Genomic DNA, 22,617 nt, shown 5'->3' with positions numbered 1-22,617 from the left:
CTGGACCGCCTCCTCCGTCTCCTCCGTGGGCCTGAGGGATACTTGAGCAGAAATATCTGCTACTGCGCAGAAGAGTTCCGTCACGACTGCAGAGGGTCAGGGGGTCGGCGTGGCTTCACCGACGCGTGGGGAAAGGGCAAGTCCCTATTCGGGCGCCATTATGTGGTAAATAAATAAATAATACCCTATTTTTGACTAGACATATATCATAACAGATAGCTCAATAAATAAGAGTCAAGATTCGAGGTAGTGGGAGTTTTTGCAGGTTTAATACCGCATAAGGACAGGAACAGGACAACCTGCATAGGAATAGGATGACAGGGCCCAGCAGCTGCTGGGGCTCGATCTGGGATGAGCGCGCTAACTTTTAATAACAATACATGAGCATATATACATAACGCAAACACATAGCATTACATTGCAGTAGGCGTAGCAGTGGGTGGAGCAGAAGGCGTGACGCGTAGCAGTCGCGAAAGATAAGAGTAAAAAGAAGGTGTAACTCAGACATGTGATGCAAACGTAACAGAATATGTCATGAATGGGGCGGAAACCATGGAGGGGGCTACCTAAGGAGCCGGGACCTCTAACCTGGTGGTGCGCGCAAACTGGCAATGACGTGTTACGAGGAGAAGCTGGGGGCTATGAACTCTGTGCTAGGAGCAGAGACTGAAGTCTGGAGGGTCGGAGCGACATGTACCTAAACCCTATCTAGTATCTGATGTTTAGGGAACATGTTGATATAAACCAGAAGTCATGAGGGGAAAAGCTAACTGACTCTAAGACTGAAGCATGCATTTATTCTATATGTAGTGCGTGATGAAGAATATTAAATGACCATTAAATACAGTATTTCTCTTAACATGGAGCCGAATAGGCTAGACAATAACGGAAACTATTGATGCAGTTCAGTAGCTTAGGAATGCAGAGAAGGAGGACTAAACTGATAGCTGGAATCACAACATAGTCTTGGCAGACTCAGAGGCAGAGCCAAGCTGCACCGGGCACTGCGAGGCAGGAAGTAAGTGAAGGGTCGAGGATACAGGTGGGGGCTGGATCGCTCCTCAGCGAGGCTCAGGAGACAGGAGCTGAATCTGATGTCCGGGCCCTGTTGAGGCCTGGAAACGGGGACTTTATAATGAAATAACGTGCACACTGAGAAACGTGGCCACATTACTTTACATAAGCCTGATATTCGTAGTATTCACGGGGACTGGGAAATGACATACCAGAGGTGGACACAACTATAATTGCGTCATTAATCGGACATGGGGAATGCATATGCATATTGATCATGCACACATAACATATGATGGATGACACGTAGAGACACAGAACATGACAAAATTTACTTTTCCACATCCTTCACATCCTTGCTGATGGACACCACAATTTGGGTGTCGTCAGCGTAGGACACTGGAGTGAAGCCACATCCCCTTATAATTTCTGCTAAAGGGGCAACATATAAATTAAAAAGGGTGGGGCTCAAAGAGGACCCCTGAGGAACCCCACATGGTGAGCTGAATAATTTAGATTTTGCCTCTCCTAATTCCACCGAGAAAGTTCTGTTGCCTAGGTAGGAGGCGAGGAGGGCACATGCGGAGTCATGAACTTTTGCTTCTCTCAGACGGGTCAAGAGAATCTTATGGCTGACCGTGTCGAAGGCCGCCGATAGATCTAATAGCACCAAGGCGGCCTTCCCTCTGTTATCCAGCACCCTCCTGAGTTCTTCCACCGCTGTAAGTAGAGCCGTTTCCGTTCCGTGTCCCTCCCCAAAACCGAACTAAGAATGGTCCAGCCAGTTACCATCCGTCAGATAGCGAGACAACTGTTTGTTTAACAGTTTCTCAAGAATTTTTGCAGCGAAAGGAATCCTGGCTATAGGTCTATAATTGCCTGGTTCCTCGCAATCCAGATTCGATTTTTTTAATAGTGGCATAATTGATATAAATTTCCAGTCATCTGGGAAAGTATTGGTTCTTAAAATTTGTGCAAATAGTTTTTCCAGTAACGAGCTCAGCTGCTCTGGGCAGAGCTGCATTACTTTAGGCGGACAGGGGTCCATTGGACTGCCTGAACTAGTGGTCAACACCTCCTGCCGAATTTGATCTGCTGTAGGTGGGATAAATTAGAACAGTATGGATTGTGCTGATTGTTCCGCTAGATTTAGATTTAAAGGGTGTGAGAGAGCCTGGGCTGAGTTATCTGGGTGGTGAATTTTGAAGGAATCAGAAACTAAGGATACCTTGTTAACAAAGAATTCACCCAATGAGTTACAGAAGTCTGATGACATTGCCTCCAAACTATTATTGTAAATTTTTGATAGTTTTTTTACAGTGGCAAAGAGGGCTTTACTAGAGTTTTTTGACTCATTAATTTATAGCACAAAGTATTTGCTTTTTTCTGTAATTATCAATTTTTTATAGCTGGCTAGGACCGCTTTATATTCTTCTTTGAGCTTGGTGTCGTAGTTAGTTCTCCACTTTTTCTCAGCCCTTCTGCACGTCTGTTTTTGTGCCTTCAGTGCTTCTGAGACCCATGGCTGTGAAGGAGTTTTCCTTTTGAGAGTAGCTCTTCTTTGTGGGACTGCAACCTGAACTGCAGCATCTATCCACCCATTAAATTGTTTACAGGCTGTATGGCTGTCCACATCAAGATCTGGCTAGGATGAACAGAGCTTGTCAAGAAGAATCTGGGGATTGACTTTTGACCAGTCTGGATAGGTGGTATTCTTAAGAATTTCAACGGGCCTCCCCGTGTCTTCTTTAACTTCCAATGAGAAAGAGACCAGCTTGTGGTCTGACCAGGGGATCGGGAGGGTGCCTATTTTGCTTATGCCCTGACATGAGGTAAAAATACCATCTAAGGAATGGCCAGCACAGTGGGTGTCTTGATATACCTTTTGGTCCAAGGCAAAGTTGAAGAATAGAAGAATAGAATATTGAAGAATAGAGACAGAAAGCAATGAGAGGGATGCTAATGAGATACAATGGGATGACATGTTCTGCATTTTGACTGAATATGAGTGAGTCACCTGAAAGAAAAAGGTCCAGATGCTGGACCTGAAGTGTGCATATGTCTACATATCAAACCACATAAGCCTTTATATTGTCTGTGATTCAGATGAGACCACAGGATGTCACAGTTTACATGGCACCCACTTGATCTATTCTATCATTCAGCTTTGGTGTTTCAAAATTCAAAACGTTACCCTATCCAGCCAGGAGTTATCTGAAGAGCCAGGATTACATCTAAGAAGATTAATAAGAAAGACATCAAGGAGATAAGTAAAACAAGGTGTACACCTAAGGATGAATAGAACAGAAGAAGCTTCTTTCATGTCAGATAGCCGGCTAGCTAAACAGTGTCTACTCGATGTCAACATCAATTTAACTGCACCAGAGAGGAATGAAAAGAGACATGTAAAACAATCTTCATGCATTCTCTAAATGTTTTACCCCATGGTGATAGTGTTCAGCATTATATTGATGAATATAGAAAAGACATTTGGAATATAAATTAATCTGATGCACAGGACGAATTCAAGTATTATCATGAAGAGGAATACAAGCAGGGTTATAATTAAAGAATCAACATGTAAAAGACATGATTTGCTCACTGAGGGTTCACCACTCTTGATCCAAAAGGTTGCAATTTAGGGCTCTTAATATTCAGCATAGTAAATGTCCTTATAACAAATGTTCAAAACCAATTATAGGTGATAAGGCTTGCAAAACCCGAAATGTAAACCCTAAGTTTATGGATGGGTCACGACCCCAGAAAGGGTAAAAATCACAAAACTAAGGTCTGTTCGGAAAGATTATTAGATGTGGTAAGCCCACAGGCGTGCCTTTAGGACATGACTTATAACTAGACCCAGTAAACGTTGAATTGTTTCGTGGGCATACTTTATTCTGCTCTTTTGAGAAAGCCAACTTTGCACGCTCCTCATTGTGCACAATAATAGAATCAAATTAAAATTGTTAGAGAAGCCATTCAAGAAAACTGGCCAGAGCCAAATGATCTCCATTTTGTAGAAGAATGGAATAATTAGATATCTGAATGATTTCACCTCTCTACAGCATGATGAGAGGGGTTTGGGTTGGTATTTTTTAATGCGCATGGGCAAACTGCTGCTGCACAATTGATATTGTGTTGGATAATCCACTGGGTATTTTCCTCGAAGAAATAGTCTTGCGAGGGCAAAGGCAGGTTCGATGTAGCCTACAGGTGATTATTGTTTTAGGTTCTATTTGGGGCAGGAAAAAATGTGTGTTGCATTGGTTTTACAAAAGTAATTTGTACATGGTAGAGTTTAATTCAGAACCAGTTCTGGATTGTCACAGTGTTATTGGTTTTTTTCCATGAACAAAGTTACATAATGGACCAGGAGACAAGAGCATTATTTGAAAGAATTGAGATTATACAACTGGCATATTGCAATTCAGTATCTCAATGCAAAAATAGAAAAATAATGGTGGAATAACAGGGATGAATGTACGGATGTTGAATATGTAAGTGGTTTGCAGACATTTCAAGACAGACTGATTTGTCTTATGAGAGACAAGTGGCTTCCACTGGACTGCTTGGCGATGCTGGACCTGAAGGATGCATATTTCTAAATTCCAATACAGCCAAGTCATGAAAATAGCTGGGATTCAGTTGGGACCAAAGAAATTCACAGTTCACAAGACACCTGCTCAGTCCATTTTCTAGCTTTGGGGTTTTAGAAAAAAACTCCAAGCAGTCACGACTTATATGAAGGTGAAAGAAGCGAAGCAGCTTACATACATTTTTTCAGGATTTATCAAAGTTCATTATTCAGCCAGTTGATAATGGGCCTCAGGTAAAAGATAAAGTTATTGTCAACAAGAAGTCTAGACTGGTTCTTGAATGTCTGGGATTTCAGGGAATTAAGGCCCTTGTTCATTAGTGTTTGCCCCCCACCCCCAGTGAGATGAGCAGAAAAGCCCTAGATGTGTGTGTCTTTGACCCCATGTAGCCTTCCACTGTGTGTTATATTTTAAGTTGTGTTTTAAGAATATTTGATGTAGTGCTTTTATATTTTATGGTTGATGGAATCGAAAAAAGATTGTTTGTTTGATTGATTGTGTTACAAACACTTGCAGCAATTTAAAAGAGCATTCTGTGCAATGGGAAGAATTACAGAGATGCAGTAGATTGGGAAGTGAGACAGGAGTCAGAATTTTGGATGTCCAACAAAGACTGTGGAACTGCACCAGAGAGTATCATCGTTTAAACAAGCTGACTTGTTTAGGGAGCTAGAAGGGGCTAACCAGAAGGAAATAGTCACTAGAAGAAAAGGTGGTAACATAGAAATGGTCTAGAGCTCCTGATAGATGTTTTCATTGAACAGCATTGAGAGGGATTTTCAGAAACGTTTAGCTCTTTTGGGAACAAAAGTCTTTGAGATGTCCAGAATATAAATATTGGGGAACCAAGACCATGTATACAAGGGTTGTATGTTCTTACAACGCATTCCGTTGCAACGCATGCCTTTACCACGCATCCGCTACAACGGAATGAAATTTCTACGCATTAGCTTTTCCTCGAATACTTGCGTGGTGATGTCATACGTCGTTAAGAGGAAACTGACGTTTTTTTCCGTTTTCTCTTAAACGACGCTGATTATCTGCATGTCCCGACGTTATTTCTGGTGAGTTTTTTTCTTGGGGGGAGACCCCCCAAGCCCCCCTTTTTTCACTTTTTACCTTTACCACATATGCCTTTACTACAAACCTCGTAGTAAAGGTATGTATGATAAAGGCTTTCGTGGTAACCACGCAGGCGTTGTATTGCATGCGTGGTAAAGGTATTCGTGGAAACGGCTGCGTTGTAGTGGCCGTTTCCCGTATACAAGTAGAGCCTGAGGGAGTGGGGTTTATTCACTAAAACACCAGATTTTCGAAAAACTGACATGCGAGATGAGATTTTGATTCTCAAAATGAGGTTGGACAACTATACTATATGAGCACTCTATATGCCATTGTATTGGGCATTAGGGATAACTAAAAGTATTAGAGCAGAAGATCATGGGAGGCCAGACAGAAGAAGAGACCTACTGCTGGGACTTTGAAGTCAGTAATGATGGCCCTATCTGATAAATGGTCCTGTGACCTGTTGTAGTATCCTTGCACGCCACTGTGTGCACAGTGCTAGAGGCCAGTAGTCTAGTGAGGGTGGGAGCCTTGTTTAATTTGTAGACAAATGTCAAATTGTGTCCCATAGAGGGAAACTCCACAGAGAGCCCCACAACAAAGTGCATGAAATTCTTAAATCTGGTGAAACTGTGCAAGAAATACATGATTTCGTAATGAAAGCAATTGGGAACATTCTTTACACCTTTGGGTGGCCTGGAATAGATTGAATTGTGTCCCTTGTAGGAGTGTGATGATTAGTAATTGTGTTGGTGCTGCCTTTGGCGGCGCTTGTAGAGGCAATGTGTGGTGCAAGCTCCAGTGGCCTCTTGATGAGGGCGCTGGCACTTATTTTTCTACAAATTAAGCACTGGCTGTGTGTCCTCTTATTCCACTTTGCTTCCTGACGAATGAATTACCATCATACCCCTAACTCTAGGACTGCAAATAAGTGTGGCCAGCTGTGGATTACCCAGACCTCTAACAGAATGGCTCTGGGAGAAAGCTTGTTTCTGGGGTTTGCAACAAATGTACTCACCAAGAGCCATATGTAGGAAGCCTAATTGCGCTCGCAAATGCTGAAATTCGCAGAATTTCAGCATTTGCGATCGCAATTAGGGCAGTGTGTATGTAGCAGACAAAAACCCACATGCAAAATAAGGAATCGCAAAATTTGCGATTCCTTATTTTGCTATTGCATTTAAGGAATCGCAAAATAAGATTCCTTAAATTCAATGCAGGAAGCACCCAAGTTGTGCAAATTTTGGCTTAAGGAATCGCAAAATACCACCAACTTCAGGTTGATGGTATTTTGCGATTTCTTTGAAAAATGCACTTTTGGGCATTTTTCAAAGTGCCATGTGGGTCACATGGCATGTATGTGGGCCAATTGTGCACACATGTTAATTTCAGGGGTGCAAAAGGGTGTCCTATTGACACCCTTACAACCCTGAAATTGCATTCTCAATTTGCGATTCTCTAATTGAGAATCGCAAATTGAGAATGTCTTCCCATTCATTCCTACGGGCCTTCTAGCACGTAGGAATGAATGAGAAGGTATTCCTTATTTGCGAATCTCAATTTGCGATTCAAATAAGGAATAAGTGGGATTCGCAAAAAATGTTGCTAATCCTACCTACTTTGTGTTTAGCGATTCTCTAATTGCGATTCACAAAAAATCGCAAATTGAGAATCGCAAAACACAAATTTTCTACATATGGCCCCAAGTCAGTAATCTCGCTCTGTTCAAGAATGGGAAAATACCCATGCAGTGAATTTAGCCCAAGGGCATTAGAGTGATTTACATGAGCATCTGACTCAATCATACATATTTAGGCTGGGGAGATTAAGCGATTTTCACAGAATCACAGGGTGCTGAGCCGAGGTCGAAGCTTGAGTCTGGTTCCCTAGCCCCAGACTCGACAGCTCTGGCCCTTAAGCCACTTCCCTCCTCTACATAAAAAAACATAGTGAAGAGGGCGTGATAATTTTTTTTAAAAACGTTGTTACTTTGCAGGCACTGTGGTCTAAATAAATAATGGCAACTCGCACAAGAAGGAAAGTGCTCCATTCTAACTAAGAAAGCTGGAGTGCAGAGGAGGGGGAAAGACATTTGTATGACTTGCAAGGGAATTTGTGAAACCATAAATTCAATTTTTGCTCAGGGCAGCTGAAGCTGACATCGGATACTGCGGAAGTGAACTAAACTCATCCTTTCATGCTCACTTTCCCTTTCCCTTCCCACTGCTGGGGCTCTCTCCTAATCACATCTTTCTTTCCTGACTTCGATTCTCTTCTTGCAATGCCGTTATGGCTCATGTACTTCTATTATTTGCAGCTAATGGTTTCCACAAATGGATGCTTCAGAGATGCCAATATGAACGTATTTTCGTGAGCTTGAAGGAAAAATGTGTATAATGCTATTTTCCCCATGGCTGGATACCCGTTGAGCAGGGCTGGCTTTAGGCATGTGCAAACTGTGCACCTGCACAGGGCCACCAAACCCCAGGGGCCACCACGCCAATATATATCCTTAATATATTAATCCTCTGAGGATGGATACATATTTGCGTGGTGGCCCCTGGCAGGGATTTGGCGGCCTCCGGCTCTGTTCCACTTCCAAACACCCTGACCCCCTCCCCTCTTTACTGGCCTGCGCGCTCCGCCCCGCCCGGACCCCCTCTTCCAGGCCCCCTACCTACGCTCCCTGCCCAGGGCCACCATGAGCCTAGAGCCGGCCCTGCGTTGATAGCCTGGTCTGGCAGCACGGCGCTACATTTATTCTCTGGGCACGTGGCCTGGCTCCACGCTGCAGCAGGGCCCATTTTGACGAGGGCGAAGCATCTCTGCGGTTTTTCGAAAGGGTTACGTGATTGGCATGCATGTGGAATATGGAGCAATATATGACAAGAAAGTATTACGTTTCAAATTGAGTATATTCAAATTATATTATACCTAGTATGTATGGAGATGTGCAAAATGAGATATACTATTTAGGAACATTTTTGAGTGGCTCGCATGATACTCCTTCCCCTCAATCAGCAGGGTCAATAAACAGCATAATATAATACTCGATGCAATTCTGCATATATACTTTAGTCCTTGCTGTTTATTTGTACTAAGCAGTTAAAAAATATTTAACCAAAATCAGGTAACAAGCAGTTAAGTTTGTACACTGAAATAAAATTTCGTTCTCACGTGTCTATTCGCAGAGTTGTTTTTCTGTGCAATAACATCTGACCTGCAATCTTTGAAACACTAAGCAGTATTTTGTCACATCAGTTTCACTGTCCGCCTTCCCCATTCCGTTCCAAAGCCTCCGACACCATCTGCGGAGTACCCCAGGGATCCTCCCTCAGCCCGACGCTGTTCAACATTTACATGGCCCCTCTCGCACACGTAACCTGACAGCAAGACCTCAACATAATCTCCTACGCCGACGACACTCAGCTGATCCTCTCCCTCACCAAGGACCCCATCACCGCCAAAGCTAACCTCCATGAAGGAATGAAGGCCTTCACCGACTGGATGAAGACCAGCCGTCTGAAGCTGAACTCGGACAAGACGGAGGCCCTCAGTCTCGGCTCCAACCCTTCAGCCTGGGACGACTCCTGGTGGCCAAGGGCACTGGGGACAGCCCCGACACCGACCGACCACGCACGCAACCTGGGAATCCTCCTCGACTCAACGCTCTCAATGACCAAGCAAGTCAACGCCGTCTCCTCCTCCTGCTTCAACACCCTCCGCATGCTTGGCAAGATCGACAGATGGATCCCGACAGATACAAGAGAGACAGTCACCCCGGCCCTCGTCAGCAGCCGACTCGACTACGGAAACGCCCTCTACGCGGCAGCCCTGACGTAGCTCATCAAACGACTACAACGCATCCAAAAAGCCTTGGCACGACTGATCCTCAATGTACCACGCCACGGCCACATCACCCCCACCTGAGAAACCTGCACTGGCTCCCGGTCAACAAGAGGATATCCTTAAAGATCCTCACCCACGCACTAAAGGCACTCCACAAGACCGGCCCAGCCTACCTCAACAGACGGCTCTCCTTCTACATCCCCAACCGCCAGCTATGCTCCGCCGACCTCTCACTCGCCACCGTCCCGCGCATCCGCCTAGACATGGAACACCCTCCCACTGAGCCTATGACAGATCCAAGACCTGCTGACCTTCAAGAGGATACTCAAGACCTGGCTGTTCGATGACTAGCGCCCCCGCCCCCGGCCCCTTGAGATCCTCGCGGGTATGTAGTGTGCTTTACAAATGATTGATTGATTGACTGTACTATAGTAATAACATCGAATTTGACCTTTGCACTGCTAGATTATAAAGTATGATATTTATGGAGTATACTATTTATATGTCTACTGACGTGAATTATGAAACCAAAGATAAAGTATTGTTTTTTAGAAGCATTACTTATAGGTTTGCTAATAGTCTTTTCTCTATGTTTGGGGACACGTGACACAGTTGGGAGAGAGAGAAAAATATATAAAAATGCCTCACCGCAAAACAGTCTTTATGTGATCAAGGCCGGTTTCCCTGGCCGAAACATGTCATGACATAGCTGAGAGTAAAAATAATAAAGACTATTCCCGCAAGCAACAAGGATTTCGTGCTATCCTTATCGCCGTCTGGAGGTTAAGGATTGGTCTGTGGTTGAAATATATATATATATAAATATATATTCAGCTCAAAACTTCATCTCACAGCTCAAATGAAGGGACCGCACTCCTTCGAGGTTACAATTGGTTACTTTATTTTACCGAGATTAGATCACAGGACGCGTTTTGGCTTCGTGCCTTTTTCCAACTGTATACAAAGTGCCGTAGGTTCAACATAATTATATCCGGTTCCACACATTGAGCTTCCGGTGCAACACAAGTAACATAAATAACGGACTTCAAAACAACAATTCAACGGAGGAGCCACCTTTGTATATGCAGGTAAATACAAGGGCTACTTCAAACTCATTGCTTTTATGTAATTACAATCAATGTATGTTGCAAACATTTCACAACAATTCATTCATAAATTAATCTTATTCCTCCCTGAAGGCGGTAACTCATAATAACACAAAATTGAGCCCTGGATGGGCATAATGTACATCAAATTCATTTTGAAGCTGTCACCAATGATTATTTTCAACCATAAATCAATTGCTACATTTAGAGGGCTACCTCATATTTTAAAACACACATAATGGTTAAGCCCTGGATGGGTATAGTCAAGGCACTAACATCCAAATTACAGGATTCTTGTCAACTTCACACATTAAAAATAATACCAAATAAAAAAGTGCCTTAAGAAATAATAAATAGTGCCCCAAAAATAATGATCCATATATCTATATACAAAAATTACAGGAGTCTCATGTAGGCTGAACAGCAGTTATACATTAACTCTCTAATTTGATATATGTGCTTATGTACTCATACAGTCTTATCACCATAACGAACCAGGATACCTGGGTGATGGCACGACAGTTACACAGGTAATTAGCAACGCATAGAAACATCAGCACTCAAATGATTTGCCAATTTTTCTTCAGTATTTAAACCATTTGGGATGGTGGTTTGCCTGTCAATTATAAATCTAGATTCAAGCCGCCTTAATCTAAGCTCTTGATTTTCTCCCTGATCCCTTGCTGGAATATGATCCAAACAGAAAAATTTCAGTAAATTTCTGTCACTATTGTGAAATTTGGCAAAATGCCTCGCCACGGGATAAGTAAAATCCTTATTTTCTATAGCTCTTACATGCTCTAAGATTTGTCGCTTTGTGGGGTGTATCGTGCTCCCAATGTACTGCTTGCCATATGGACATAACAAGCAGTACACACAGAACGGCGTATTGCAGGTCAAGAATTTATTAATGGCCCTAATATTTCTCATGCCTGGTATTTTATATGTCAAGACCTTAGAGCTCTGTTTGCATGCCTTACATTTAGAGCAAGAGAAAAAACCTGTTAGTGTGCTGATCCGTGGAACAAATGGAATGGGTTCATAATGACTTTTCACAAGTGCAGCTTTTAAAGATCTACTCCGTCTGAAGGTCACTTGTAGATAGTCTGGAAGCGTATTTCCTATCACCACCTCTGTTTTCAAAATGTGCCAGTTTCGACACAGTATTTTCCTCAGTGTGCTGCCTCATTTGAAAAAGTGGTGATAAATCTAAAGGTTTCCCTTCCTATAGTGTTAGGCTTTTCCTTATTCCGTAGTAAGCAGTGTATGGGAATGTTATCTACCTTAGATAAAATTTTGGCAAGCAGATCCGGGCAGTAGCCACGTAATTTGAATCTCTCTATTGTTGATGATGCCTCATTGTGAAAATCACTCTCCTGGGTACAATTTTTGGTGGCTACTATGTGCTTCTAGAATGGAATTGCCCGCCATTTCCTTCCTAAAAAGGGAAGTGCAAATCTTTCCTTCCCTTACTAAGACTTTTAAATCTAGGAAAGAAACCTCTGTTGTACTAAGATGTCCACTGAAGTGTAAGTTCAAGGTGTTATTATTGAGTTCTAATATATAGCTCTCAGCATCACTTTGGGAACCCTTCCACAGTATAAAAAGATTGCCGCTATACCTGAACCATGCAGTAATGCATTTGACCCAATGATTATATTTTTCCGCCCAGGCCACCTGCTTCTCCCACCAGCCTACGAACAAGTTCTAATAGCTAGGGGCGAAGCAGGTGCCCATGGCCGTGCCCTGTATCTGCCGGTTGTGCTGCTTATTAAACAAAAAGATGTTATTTGTTAAACAGAACCATGTAGATTCAATCAACATTTCATTGTGTTCTGTAAATTGCAATAATCTACCCTTCAAAAAATACCGTTGGGCATGCAACCCATTGGTGTGTTCGATGTAGGTATAAAGACTCGTTATGTCCAAGACGATCATCAGCATGTCCGGTTCCCAAGATATGTCCATGATGTTCTTGATAAAGTGGGTAATGTCTCGTAGCCCTGGAGAATGAGGTCCCCGGGGCCAGAAGTGGCCCAGGGAAGGGGCCACGCAGCCACCCTCCCACACAAAAAATACACACAAAAAGAAAAAAAGAACCGCCAAATCACCTGAGGCCCCGCCCCCTCCCTGCACCACTGTGCAAATGCGTCCTGTGGCGTGTTTTAAGGTGGGAAATTAGTTCCCCTTGAATCCTGAGAGTCTCTGGGGGCTATGTAGCCCACCAGGTACCTCCAGTAAGCGCCACAGGGCTGCGTTGCACAGAGGTGGTCCGAGGCCACGCCCCTTTTTACACCTCTCTGTAACGCAGCTCTCTGGCACCTACTGGAGGTACCTGGTGGGCTAGTTGGAGCCCAGGGACCCTCAGGATTCAAGGGGACTTAATCCCCTAACTTAAAATGCCCCACGGGCACGGACTCTGTGCATAGATGTGTGAGTGGTTGATTCACTGGGTGTATAGGTTCAAGACTGCATGTGGAAACAGCTTTAAGGGTGGGTGAGTGTATGTATGGGTGTGTTGGTGAGTGAATGGATGTCTCAGTGGTACATGTCCAAGTAACTACATATGTAAAAGGCAGTGTATTTGAGAGTTGGAGTATATAAATGACTATACGTGAGAGTCAGTGATTGTGAGAGTGGCTGTATGGATGAGTATGTACTTGTATCAGTGATTATATAAGAGAGTAGGTATGTGTTAGTATCTGTATGAATAAGTGAGGTGGTGTGTGTATAACTGTATAGGTGAGTAAATGGAACTGTGATTGATTCTTTGCATGACTGACTAGGTGTGTGAGTAACTCCATGGATGAGTGAGTGTCTGTATAGGTGTAGGAGTGCATATGATAGCGTTGTAATAATGTGTGACTGCATGTGACTGCATGTATGAGTGATTGTGTGTGTCGAATGAGTGGATGTGAGTGTAGAACTAGGAATTAGTGAGTGCATATGTAGTAACTAGTATTGGTGTCAATGGTTTCGAAAATAGTAGTCTGTATTTTACAGTGGGTGTATCAAAGGTTATATTAGGGTGTGAGGAGGTGCATCAGATTTTCATGTGAATGATGTCATCAGTGATGTCATTTGAGATGTCATCAGTGATTTCACTGACCATGTCATGAATGATGTAATATGTGACGTCATTAGCAGTGCATTGCGGGGACGCGAGTTATAGTTAGCTGAACTAACTATAACAGCGGAATTTCTCTGGTTTTGTAGGAGTGAAATGTCCAACTAACTATAACGTCAATGAAACCTATGGTTTTTTCAGTGAATTTCTAAGGTTTTTAAATGCTAATTTCTAACTATAACGTACCTAAAACCTATGGTTTTTTCAGTGAATATATATTTATATAAAACAAGGCATCAAGCAGGGGTGTATTTTAGCCCCAGCCCTTTTTAATCATCTACTCATGTGTGATCTGGCACCTGCAATGGACTCGATCATCAGTGATGCATCAAACTTTGCGAATCACCCTATCACTTCCTTTCTCTACTCCTACGATGTTGTCCCCTTAAGTCACACAGCAAAAAGTCTGCAAACGCTGATTGACTCTTTACAGCAGCACAAAAGTACCAATGGAATGACGGTGAATTACAATCAGACGAACATTGTAATTTTCATAAGTAAAAAGAAAAAAAGCCGCTACGGCACCATAGCAGTCACCGCCTGACTGTAGCCTCAAATTACAAATATCTGGGATGCTGGCTGGACAATAAGTCAGGATACCTAACAAATTTAAACTCACCACAACCTAAAGTCGCATCACTAATATTCGCCTTCCACACCATCTTCAAACGAACAAAACAGACCACCTTGGAACCCCTAGTGAACATAGTAAAAGCCAGACTAATTCCACACTAGATTATGGCTGGGAACCTTTCCCGTACTTTCTTAAACACGGCCCAGGATTCTGTTTTTAGATCATTGTTTAAGCTCGCTCACACACCTCTGCGCCCAGATCAGATAGAAATTCATGCTGTGTAATTAATCTTTAGCACAAAAAAACAGCCTCCTCAAATACCTGCACCCAGCATGCGAGGTAAAAGTAGGAACTTTGGAGAAAATAATCTGGCTGGAAATTTCATCAGAAAACAAATTAGCCCCCCAAAACCCATGGAAGCTTGCCCTCTCTCACACCTTGGAGCTACAAAATGCAGCAACCTACTGGAACCAAAATCATCCTCACCAGCGTTTTGAACTAAATATAAATGAAGCGCTCCATAAAGGAATCTTTGAACAAAACAGTTAGCCTCTTAAGAGAAGAAAACATTCAGACCTTAGGGAGCTACGATGAAAGAGGAATACACAAATACATCATTGACACATTCTCTGTGTATTATTAAAAAAAAGCTCTGCTCTATTCCAATGGGCAACTTCTCTTTCCTCATGGTCAATCCGCCCTCCCTGCATTAAGTGCTGCCTCTGTGGACAGAACCAAGAGACTTTATCCCATCTGCTCTGTATCTGCCCCCCACTGAACGAGGGACACAGAAGATTCCTGCCTCATCAATTGGTTAAACAAGGGATTCAAACAATACAGGCAGCTGTGACCTGTTTTCTGAATGATTTACACCCTCAAGCAACTGTTGGAGTAAAAACATTTTTGAAGAAAGTGGATAAAATGTTATGAAATTCAGATCCAACTCCAACTACTTAAGGACGGTAGGGCGATGCACCAGGGTGCAAGATTCCTGCTTTTGTTAGTAAACAATATCAAGAGTAGGCTGCTAGGTGAGCTCAGTCAGCAGTCCAGGCTCACAAACTGCACCTGCCCATGACTTCAAGTTGACCCAAGTGCTGGAGCTCACCTATCCTACCTCTTTAATGCTTCCCCTTAGCCTGGCGGCCCATCTGAGGCACATCAGTTTTACTCTGCACTGCTGCTACATCAATCACACTTCTTTTTCAGACCTTAGAACAAGTCACTTTCTTTGACTCCAGCACTTTAAGCCCAACCCGGGTTTTCTTATCACCCCAGTGTTATTGTTGCATTATGTTTAAGATTTTTTTCCAGTAACAGACTGCAGTCTAAGATCACGTTTACCCCGTTATTAACAAATGATGCCTCAGGTCACTTACAGCATGGGACACTTTACAAACTGGCCTACCTCTGCCACCTGGAGAAAAACAATTACAAATCCCCACGCACCACGAGGTGTGACATCCTGATCACAGCTTACATCCATTTATGAACTGTCTGTGTTAGTCATGCAGCCTTTTTGTCTCTTTTTTTGTATGCTGTCAAAACAACCGGGTATTCTTTTATATATTTGTCTATATTTACCATGTCATTCCCCACTTCTGGCATTAAATTATTTTATGAATTGTGTTATCCATGGAGTTTTTATGCTTTTTGTTCATTGGATTACTTTTAAACACTGTTGCACTACACTGTTCTTACTTTGATGGACTTGATCGCCAAAATAAAGTATTATTAGACATGAAATTGAACTTGAAACTGTTTAGTAGATACTTTTTAATACTCCATAGTGTATTTCTCATGAGAGTTTCACTGTCTGCAAACAATGGGGTGTAGGGTAAACTCTCTCCATAGAGTGAATACTGTTTACAGTACCTACTTCTCTACTCTTACCAACTTCATTTGGAACAGACGGTCAGTATTTTTAGAAACTTGACTTTCTCTGAACAGTTGTATACCGACTGGACACCATACTCAATGAGTGTTTTCCATATATCTCGGGTTGACTGCTGTAAACTATGCTACCTGCAAAGTGTGTAGTATAGGCCAATGTTGCACAATAATGATTGCTTTCTACACTTAAGGGAGTTGTGTCTGTGATGGCACTAATGATGCCTAATATTCTGCAGAGCTATTTTGCACTTACTGTCAGGCCTCTAATACCATAGTAGTTTAGAGAGTAATATGTGGGAAAATGAAGCTTGGAAGATGTCATCACTGAGGTCCTCAATGATGTTTTCTGAGATGGCATCAGTGATGTCATAAATAATGTCATTGAAATGTCATGAGTGATTTCTAAGGTGATTAGTATTGCATGGTGGGCACAAGTTATAATTAGTGCTGGTAAATAAAACTGGTGAATTTCTGAGTTTTTGTTTTATTTAAATTAATGTTGTCATTGACAAGTTTACCTATTTTACTTTGATTTACTTAATCCTTTGTTTTTTCAGTGAATTTCTAATGTGTTTTAAAAAAAAAAACAGATCTTTTTTTTCAGTGAATTTCTGTTTTTGTTTTACATAAAGTAATAATTAATTACCATATGGAAATGCAAAGCTCTTTGGCCGTGCAATGCAGGGGGTTGCCTGCAGGGCCTGCAGACAACCCCCATCCGTAAAGCCAACCCCACGCTGTGCATGGCCTTTGCAGTGAAGGGTTGGCCATAGGGCTTGGACCTGGGCAACCCAGGGCCATTAGTTGTTTAATTAAAGAGGATGGGGGCCATGCCACCCCCCTCCCCGAGCCTTGTTAGACCCTGAGGACCCCATTCCCTAGGGCCATTTCTAAAAATAAAGATGAGGGAGGCCCCCTCCCTGAGCCTCTTTAGGCTCTGGGATCCCATACCCCAGCGGCATGTATTTTTTTAAGGGGAGGGTAGCTGCAGGGTCCCCATCCCAGAGCCGTTTTCAGCCCCAGACCCCAGCCCCCAGGTCCACTTATTTAAACAAAAGCGTGAGGGAGCTTTGTGCTCCCCTCCCCAAGCTTTGTTAGGCCATGGGGACCCCATCTAGAGGTCTAGAATTCTTAAATAAAAGGAGATGGCGTTGCACGTGGGGCCCCTCCCCGGACCGATTTCAGCTCCACAGATCCCAAACTCCGGGGCCTGGTGTAATTTTCATGGGGAGGGGGACAGGCGCCCCCCGTCCCGGGCTGACTTCTGCACCTGGGACCCCATCCTCCGGGGCCCGTTGTCATCACTGGGGAAAGGGGGCACACTGCTTCCCTCCCTGACTTATTACGTCCCCAGAGACCCCATCCCCGGGTGCCCAGCAACATTTTGCCAAGCTGATTTCGACCTCGGGGGCCCCATCACCAGGGGTCCTCAAATGAAAAGGTGGGAGCCCTGATTCCCATCCTGGGCACCCACCATAGTATGCTGGGAGCCGCGGGGAGAGCCTCAAGGCCCCTTGCAGCCCCAGCCAGTACCCCACATACAGCAGGAGCCAGCATTGCTCCAGCCCATAGGGAGCAGCACTTAATGGGTCTCCCCGCCGGCGGGAGCAATATTTTGACCTATGTCCCTGCCCGTATTTCTAAGGGCAGGAAAAAAGATCAGACGTCCGCTCCCAGAGGGCGGGAGCATTTTTTAAGGTTCCGCCCACTGGGAGCAGACTCAGCGTGTGCTCCTGCTTGGTGGGAGTTTTAAAAATCCTCCCCCCATGCAAGGGCAAACACAGGTTTCCCTGCCTGCGCAGCTGTGGGCAGGGAAACTGCCATGTCCCGGGGGTGGGCTCCCTGGGGGCATGTGTCCCCCTTCCTGAAAGTTATTGCCCGGGCCTTTATAGACTCCCTTCCCCATTTTGAACATTTGTGATACTGGGGTGAGCTCCTCGGGGCCTTTAGAGGCTTGGGGAGGGGAGCCGCGTGGCCCCCTCCCCTTCTGCAATGATATTGGCCCTGTGGAGTAGGCTCCCCAGGGCTTCTAATGGCTTGGTGAGGGGGCTGAACGACCCTTTTCCCCTTACATAACATGTTCAACCCTAGGGATGGGCTCCCCAGAGCCTCTGACAGCTCGGGGAGAGAAGCCATGGGTCTAGCGCCCCATAAACATTGTTTTCGGCCATGGAGGTGGCCACAAAGCCCCCCCTCCCCTTTATGAACACAGTTCCAGAGGTGGGCTCTCCTGGGCTTATAGTACATAAATATGGACCAGCCACCTTTTTTTAATCCCATGAGAGTCTCGCCTGATCACAGCACTGTTTGCCTTTTTTTTCTTTTTAGGCTCAGGGGAGTTCCTCTGGGTCCCCCATGGGGTCTAGGGAGTAAGGGTAACCTTACCTTGCCCTCATATATCTTTATTTTTGTATAACTTCAGGACAGGCGACTTAGTCCCCAGATCCTGTACGGCTGCCAGCAACATTTTTCTCACGTTTCGTGCAGCCAATCAGAGCGCTCGTTCTCATAGGAGTATGACTACTGCGGGAGTGAAATGGTCCAAGGAAAATAAAGCTCCCCAGACCAATCAGAATGTTCTATTTTAAGACTGGCGCTCCTGGTAGACTCTCTCAAGACTCTAATGGACCCAACTGCTAAATTATGCAAATATTTTTTATTCTACATTTTTTTAAAAACTACTGAACGGATTTAAGGATTTAAACCAGATCACAAAAATCTGGGGGCAATGTCTAGCTTCCTGCCGAATTTGGTGTTGTTCGGTTCCACAGTTTTTGCTGTGGCTTTGTCTAAAGAAGTCTCTGGAAAATGCATGGGGATTTTAATTTGCGGGACACTACATTTTTCTCGGGCCCTGCTTGATGGATCACCACAAAACTTACCAGGAAGGAGCTGAGATGGGTGAACTTTTTTCTGAGAAGTTTTGTGAAGATTCAGCAGCCGGGGCCAAAGTTATTAGCAAACGCAAAAAACGCTAAGCAGAGAAAATGGTGATGCAGTTTTGAAAAAACTTAATAATTAAATATTTTATAATTGTTAATGCGTAGGAGTTAAGTGACAATAATGTAGTGTATCTTTGGGAATTTGTTGTTTGGAGTGAATGAGGTGTGATACCGGCTGGTCGCTGATTGATCATTTCCCTCTAGACCACTTGGGCTGACTGTTGTTAAATTGACAATATACACTTTTCAGAGTCTTTGTAAAATTGAGATTTGGTTAGTTAAGTAACACAAGATCTGTACATTGAAAATATTAATTCGTTGGTGTGTTTACATATACACAAATAACAATAACCTCTGGCACATAATAATAGGTTTTACTTTAAAGTTTTTTAATGAGTTACATTACGAATTAAAACGTTTCTTTCTACATTAATCCCCAAAAATTAGACCCAAAGGACTAATGAATGTAACTGTTGCTTGGTAAATAGATTGAAACTGAGCACAAAGCAGACATATGTTTCACTGATTGTTAACATGGTACACGCAGGCCTACAGTTTGTATACAGGTTCCAAAGACAGGTTCCAAGTTCAAAGATCAGCAGAAAAGTCCCTATCCACCATCCCCTTCATTCATATTTGAGAAATTAACTTTCAGATTACTTGACAATCACCTCAACGTTTAAATTGATCTGTGGTTGGAATAATATCTTCTCTGGTAGTTGCTTATTTTTCAGTTTATTTCTACCACCTTGGATTCATTAATTCATTTCTGGAGGTTCATGGTGCACGCCAGCGCTATACCAAATGGGCACAATTCTCTCTTTCCAAACTATGTGCAATATAAGAAACAACTCTCCCTTTCCAATTTGAGCATTTTAAGGGACATTGGGAATCGTGCAGATCCATTAAAATGAACTTGGGAATTAACATCAGTTTCAGAAATATTTCTCTGAAATCAGTGATCTAGGGAGACACAGACCGACTCTTCAGCAATTTAGTCCAGACCTGGTCCCTACTTGGAATTTTCCTGCACTTCTAGTCTTTTGCTTACCAATTTAACTCCCCATAGATTCTTAGATGGTTTGAGTGTGGCACACAAGTTCAAGCTGCCTACCAATCCCATCTCGCTGTATCTCTTCTTCTCTTTTCCACTGTGGTGTTGTAATGTGTTCTTGCTCCTTCTTTCCACCCTACTGGTGAGGTGTGCATGCATATCGTGACCACGGGTTGTACAACCCCTAGAATCAGTATGGCCATGTGGACCCTTTCATCTGGCACTTTGACAGTCTGCAAAGGCTTTGACCATTCGCTGTGGCTTCCTTACCTCCCAGCGTCTGTCATTGGTGAAGATCTCCTCACTGGCCAGATCTAACTGGTTCCACTCCAGGAGCAGCTTCAGCTGGGCATTCCAGTTCTCCTTGTCCTGTTCATTGGTGCTGAATGCTGTGGAGTTGATAGGAAGAAGTTGACAACAGGTCTGAATGGCAATATCCTGCCAAAAGCATACATCTAGCAATTTCTTTAAGACTAAATCTATTCTTTGGTCAACTGTATGCCACAATATTGTGGGTGTAATATCAACTTGCAAATATATGTATCCACAGTCTACCAACAGATTGTCAAGGTAAGCATCTGTAGGGAAGTATAGATGTACTATTCCAAAATCCACATCTACTCACCGTGGCAACATGTGAGGATTGAGATCATCGACTCAATATCTTTGCAAATCATTTATTAAAATTATAATATTGTGATAGGATACACCCAGGTCTCCATGGTCTGGATATTATGATTCACAGGTGTACATCTCTACCCCACCATAATGATGAGGAAGGTGTGCTTTGTCATGTGTTGTAATTACTGTGAGGTAAATGTGCGTCGTAGTAATTTCTGTGGTAAATATAACATATGCTATTACTACCGCAGAGCAAGGGGTTGGTGTTCAACAATCAAGAGCGAGGGTTTTTTCCCTGAAGCTAAAATTTAATAATCATTTTTCCTGTTGCTTTTGGTTTGAACCCCATATCTTTTTAACATACACATTTCACCTCCCTAAACAGAGCCTCACAACACACACCCTATACTAAATATATGCATTGCTAACTCTTTCGCGTATATAAAACCCAGCAAGAAAGTTCTATGGATCAATGCCTTGCTGCTAATCTTTATGTCCTCAATTACAAGCCACTTCCATAAATTCTACCCACTGTCTCAGACATCTATTCTTCTAAAACTGATAAAAGAAACTGCATTCAAATTCCTATATTCCCACACTAAATTATATTTTTAACTTCATGTAGAACTAAGTCTGCTGTCTGAGTTTTTGTGCATTTAAACTAAAATGTGCATTAATATTAGTCACTCTGCATCTTCTCGTAATTCACACAAGTATACTGAAATAGAGTTTCAGCAATCGAAACCCACTTGCTATAATGTGCTTAAGTGTGATTTTTTGACTTAGGCTAACTGGGCCTCAGTTAAGCCTCGATGCCAACTTGTCCAAAGATAAAGCTGTATCATGATGTTAATTCTGTATTTATATTTTTCGGCATTAAGTGAAGCAAGATGTGGATTGTTTATTTCTGTATGACACTGTTCTTGAACGGCTCCCTAGAGGATGCCTTTAGATACAATGCTCAAGGTCTTTCCACTTGCACACTGTATTGTATTCATTCTTGTTGTTTTTGGTACTGGTTTGTTCTAACACCTTGGATGACATTAGGTCTGGCGGGGTGAATCAATATTCATGTAGTGGAATAGTGCTAAGGTGATAGGGCTATGTGGTGTTTTGAAAGGTGAGAATGTGATTTGTTGGAGCAAATATCCTACTGTGCTGACTTTGCAGCTTCTACATTTGTCTATGCAAGAACACTGTACATAAACCCTTAAATTTGAGGGTGAGCCGGAGAACTCTTTGCAATTTTTCCTCAGCCCGAAGGAAGCTGTCTGATTTCTTACTCATTTTGCTGCAGACGTGAGACTTGGCATTTTTCTGATTTTTTTTCATTATTCTGCATTTCATAGCCTTCAAGGCAAATGGCTTCAATGCAATTGAATGATATTACTGCTACATCTGCATTTTACTCTTTCTGTACTGTACTCTTGAATTTTTGTAATAAAAGTTTATGGGTTTTTATCAAAATTCAATTTTCATTCCCCTTTCTGAGTCAGGTTGATCTTAATGATTGTATTTTTCAGATGTTGTTTTGAATCTTCTCTTTTAGGACACTTTGCCTCATAGACTTTAGGTTTAACACCATCCCCTATTCACCCAATGTTTGGGCGCGCCTCTGTAATGCAGATTTCCTAGAGCCCAGAGCACCCACCGCGCCACTCTTCAAACGTAAGATAAGGTCAACCATGCGCTGAATGCAAGGATTGCATGTCTTATTGCACAGTCGGCTAACTCAGTGGAATTTGATAAAATGATCTTCCATGGGATATTGCTTCA

At 43.0% G+C, this 22,617-nt stretch overlaps 1 protein-coding gene across 1 annotated transcript in view; it reads right to left on the bottom strand.

Annotated features, from left to right (window-relative positions):
- Positions 1–22,617, bottom strand: part of TRPM8 (transient receptor potential cation channel subfamily M member 8) — a 267,091-nt gene that overhangs the window by 63,058 nt on the left and 181,416 nt on the right. Inside the window, exon 11 of the mRNA XM_078683346.1 lies at positions 20,491–20,609. Within this exon, the coding sequence (XP_078539472.1) occupies positions 20,491–20,609 (119 nt within the window). The remainder of the gene's footprint in view (positions 1–20,490; positions 20,610–22,617) is intronic.

This window comes from Lissotriton helveticus, chromosome 3_1 (assembly GCF_964261635.1).
Source record: "Lissotriton helveticus chromosome 3_1, aLisHel1.1, whole genome shotgun sequence".
Classification (NCBI taxonomy): domain Eukaryota; kingdom Metazoa; phylum Chordata; class Amphibia; order Caudata; family Salamandridae; genus Lissotriton; species Lissotriton helveticus.
This window is presented reverse-complemented; position numbering and strand designations above follow the sequence as displayed.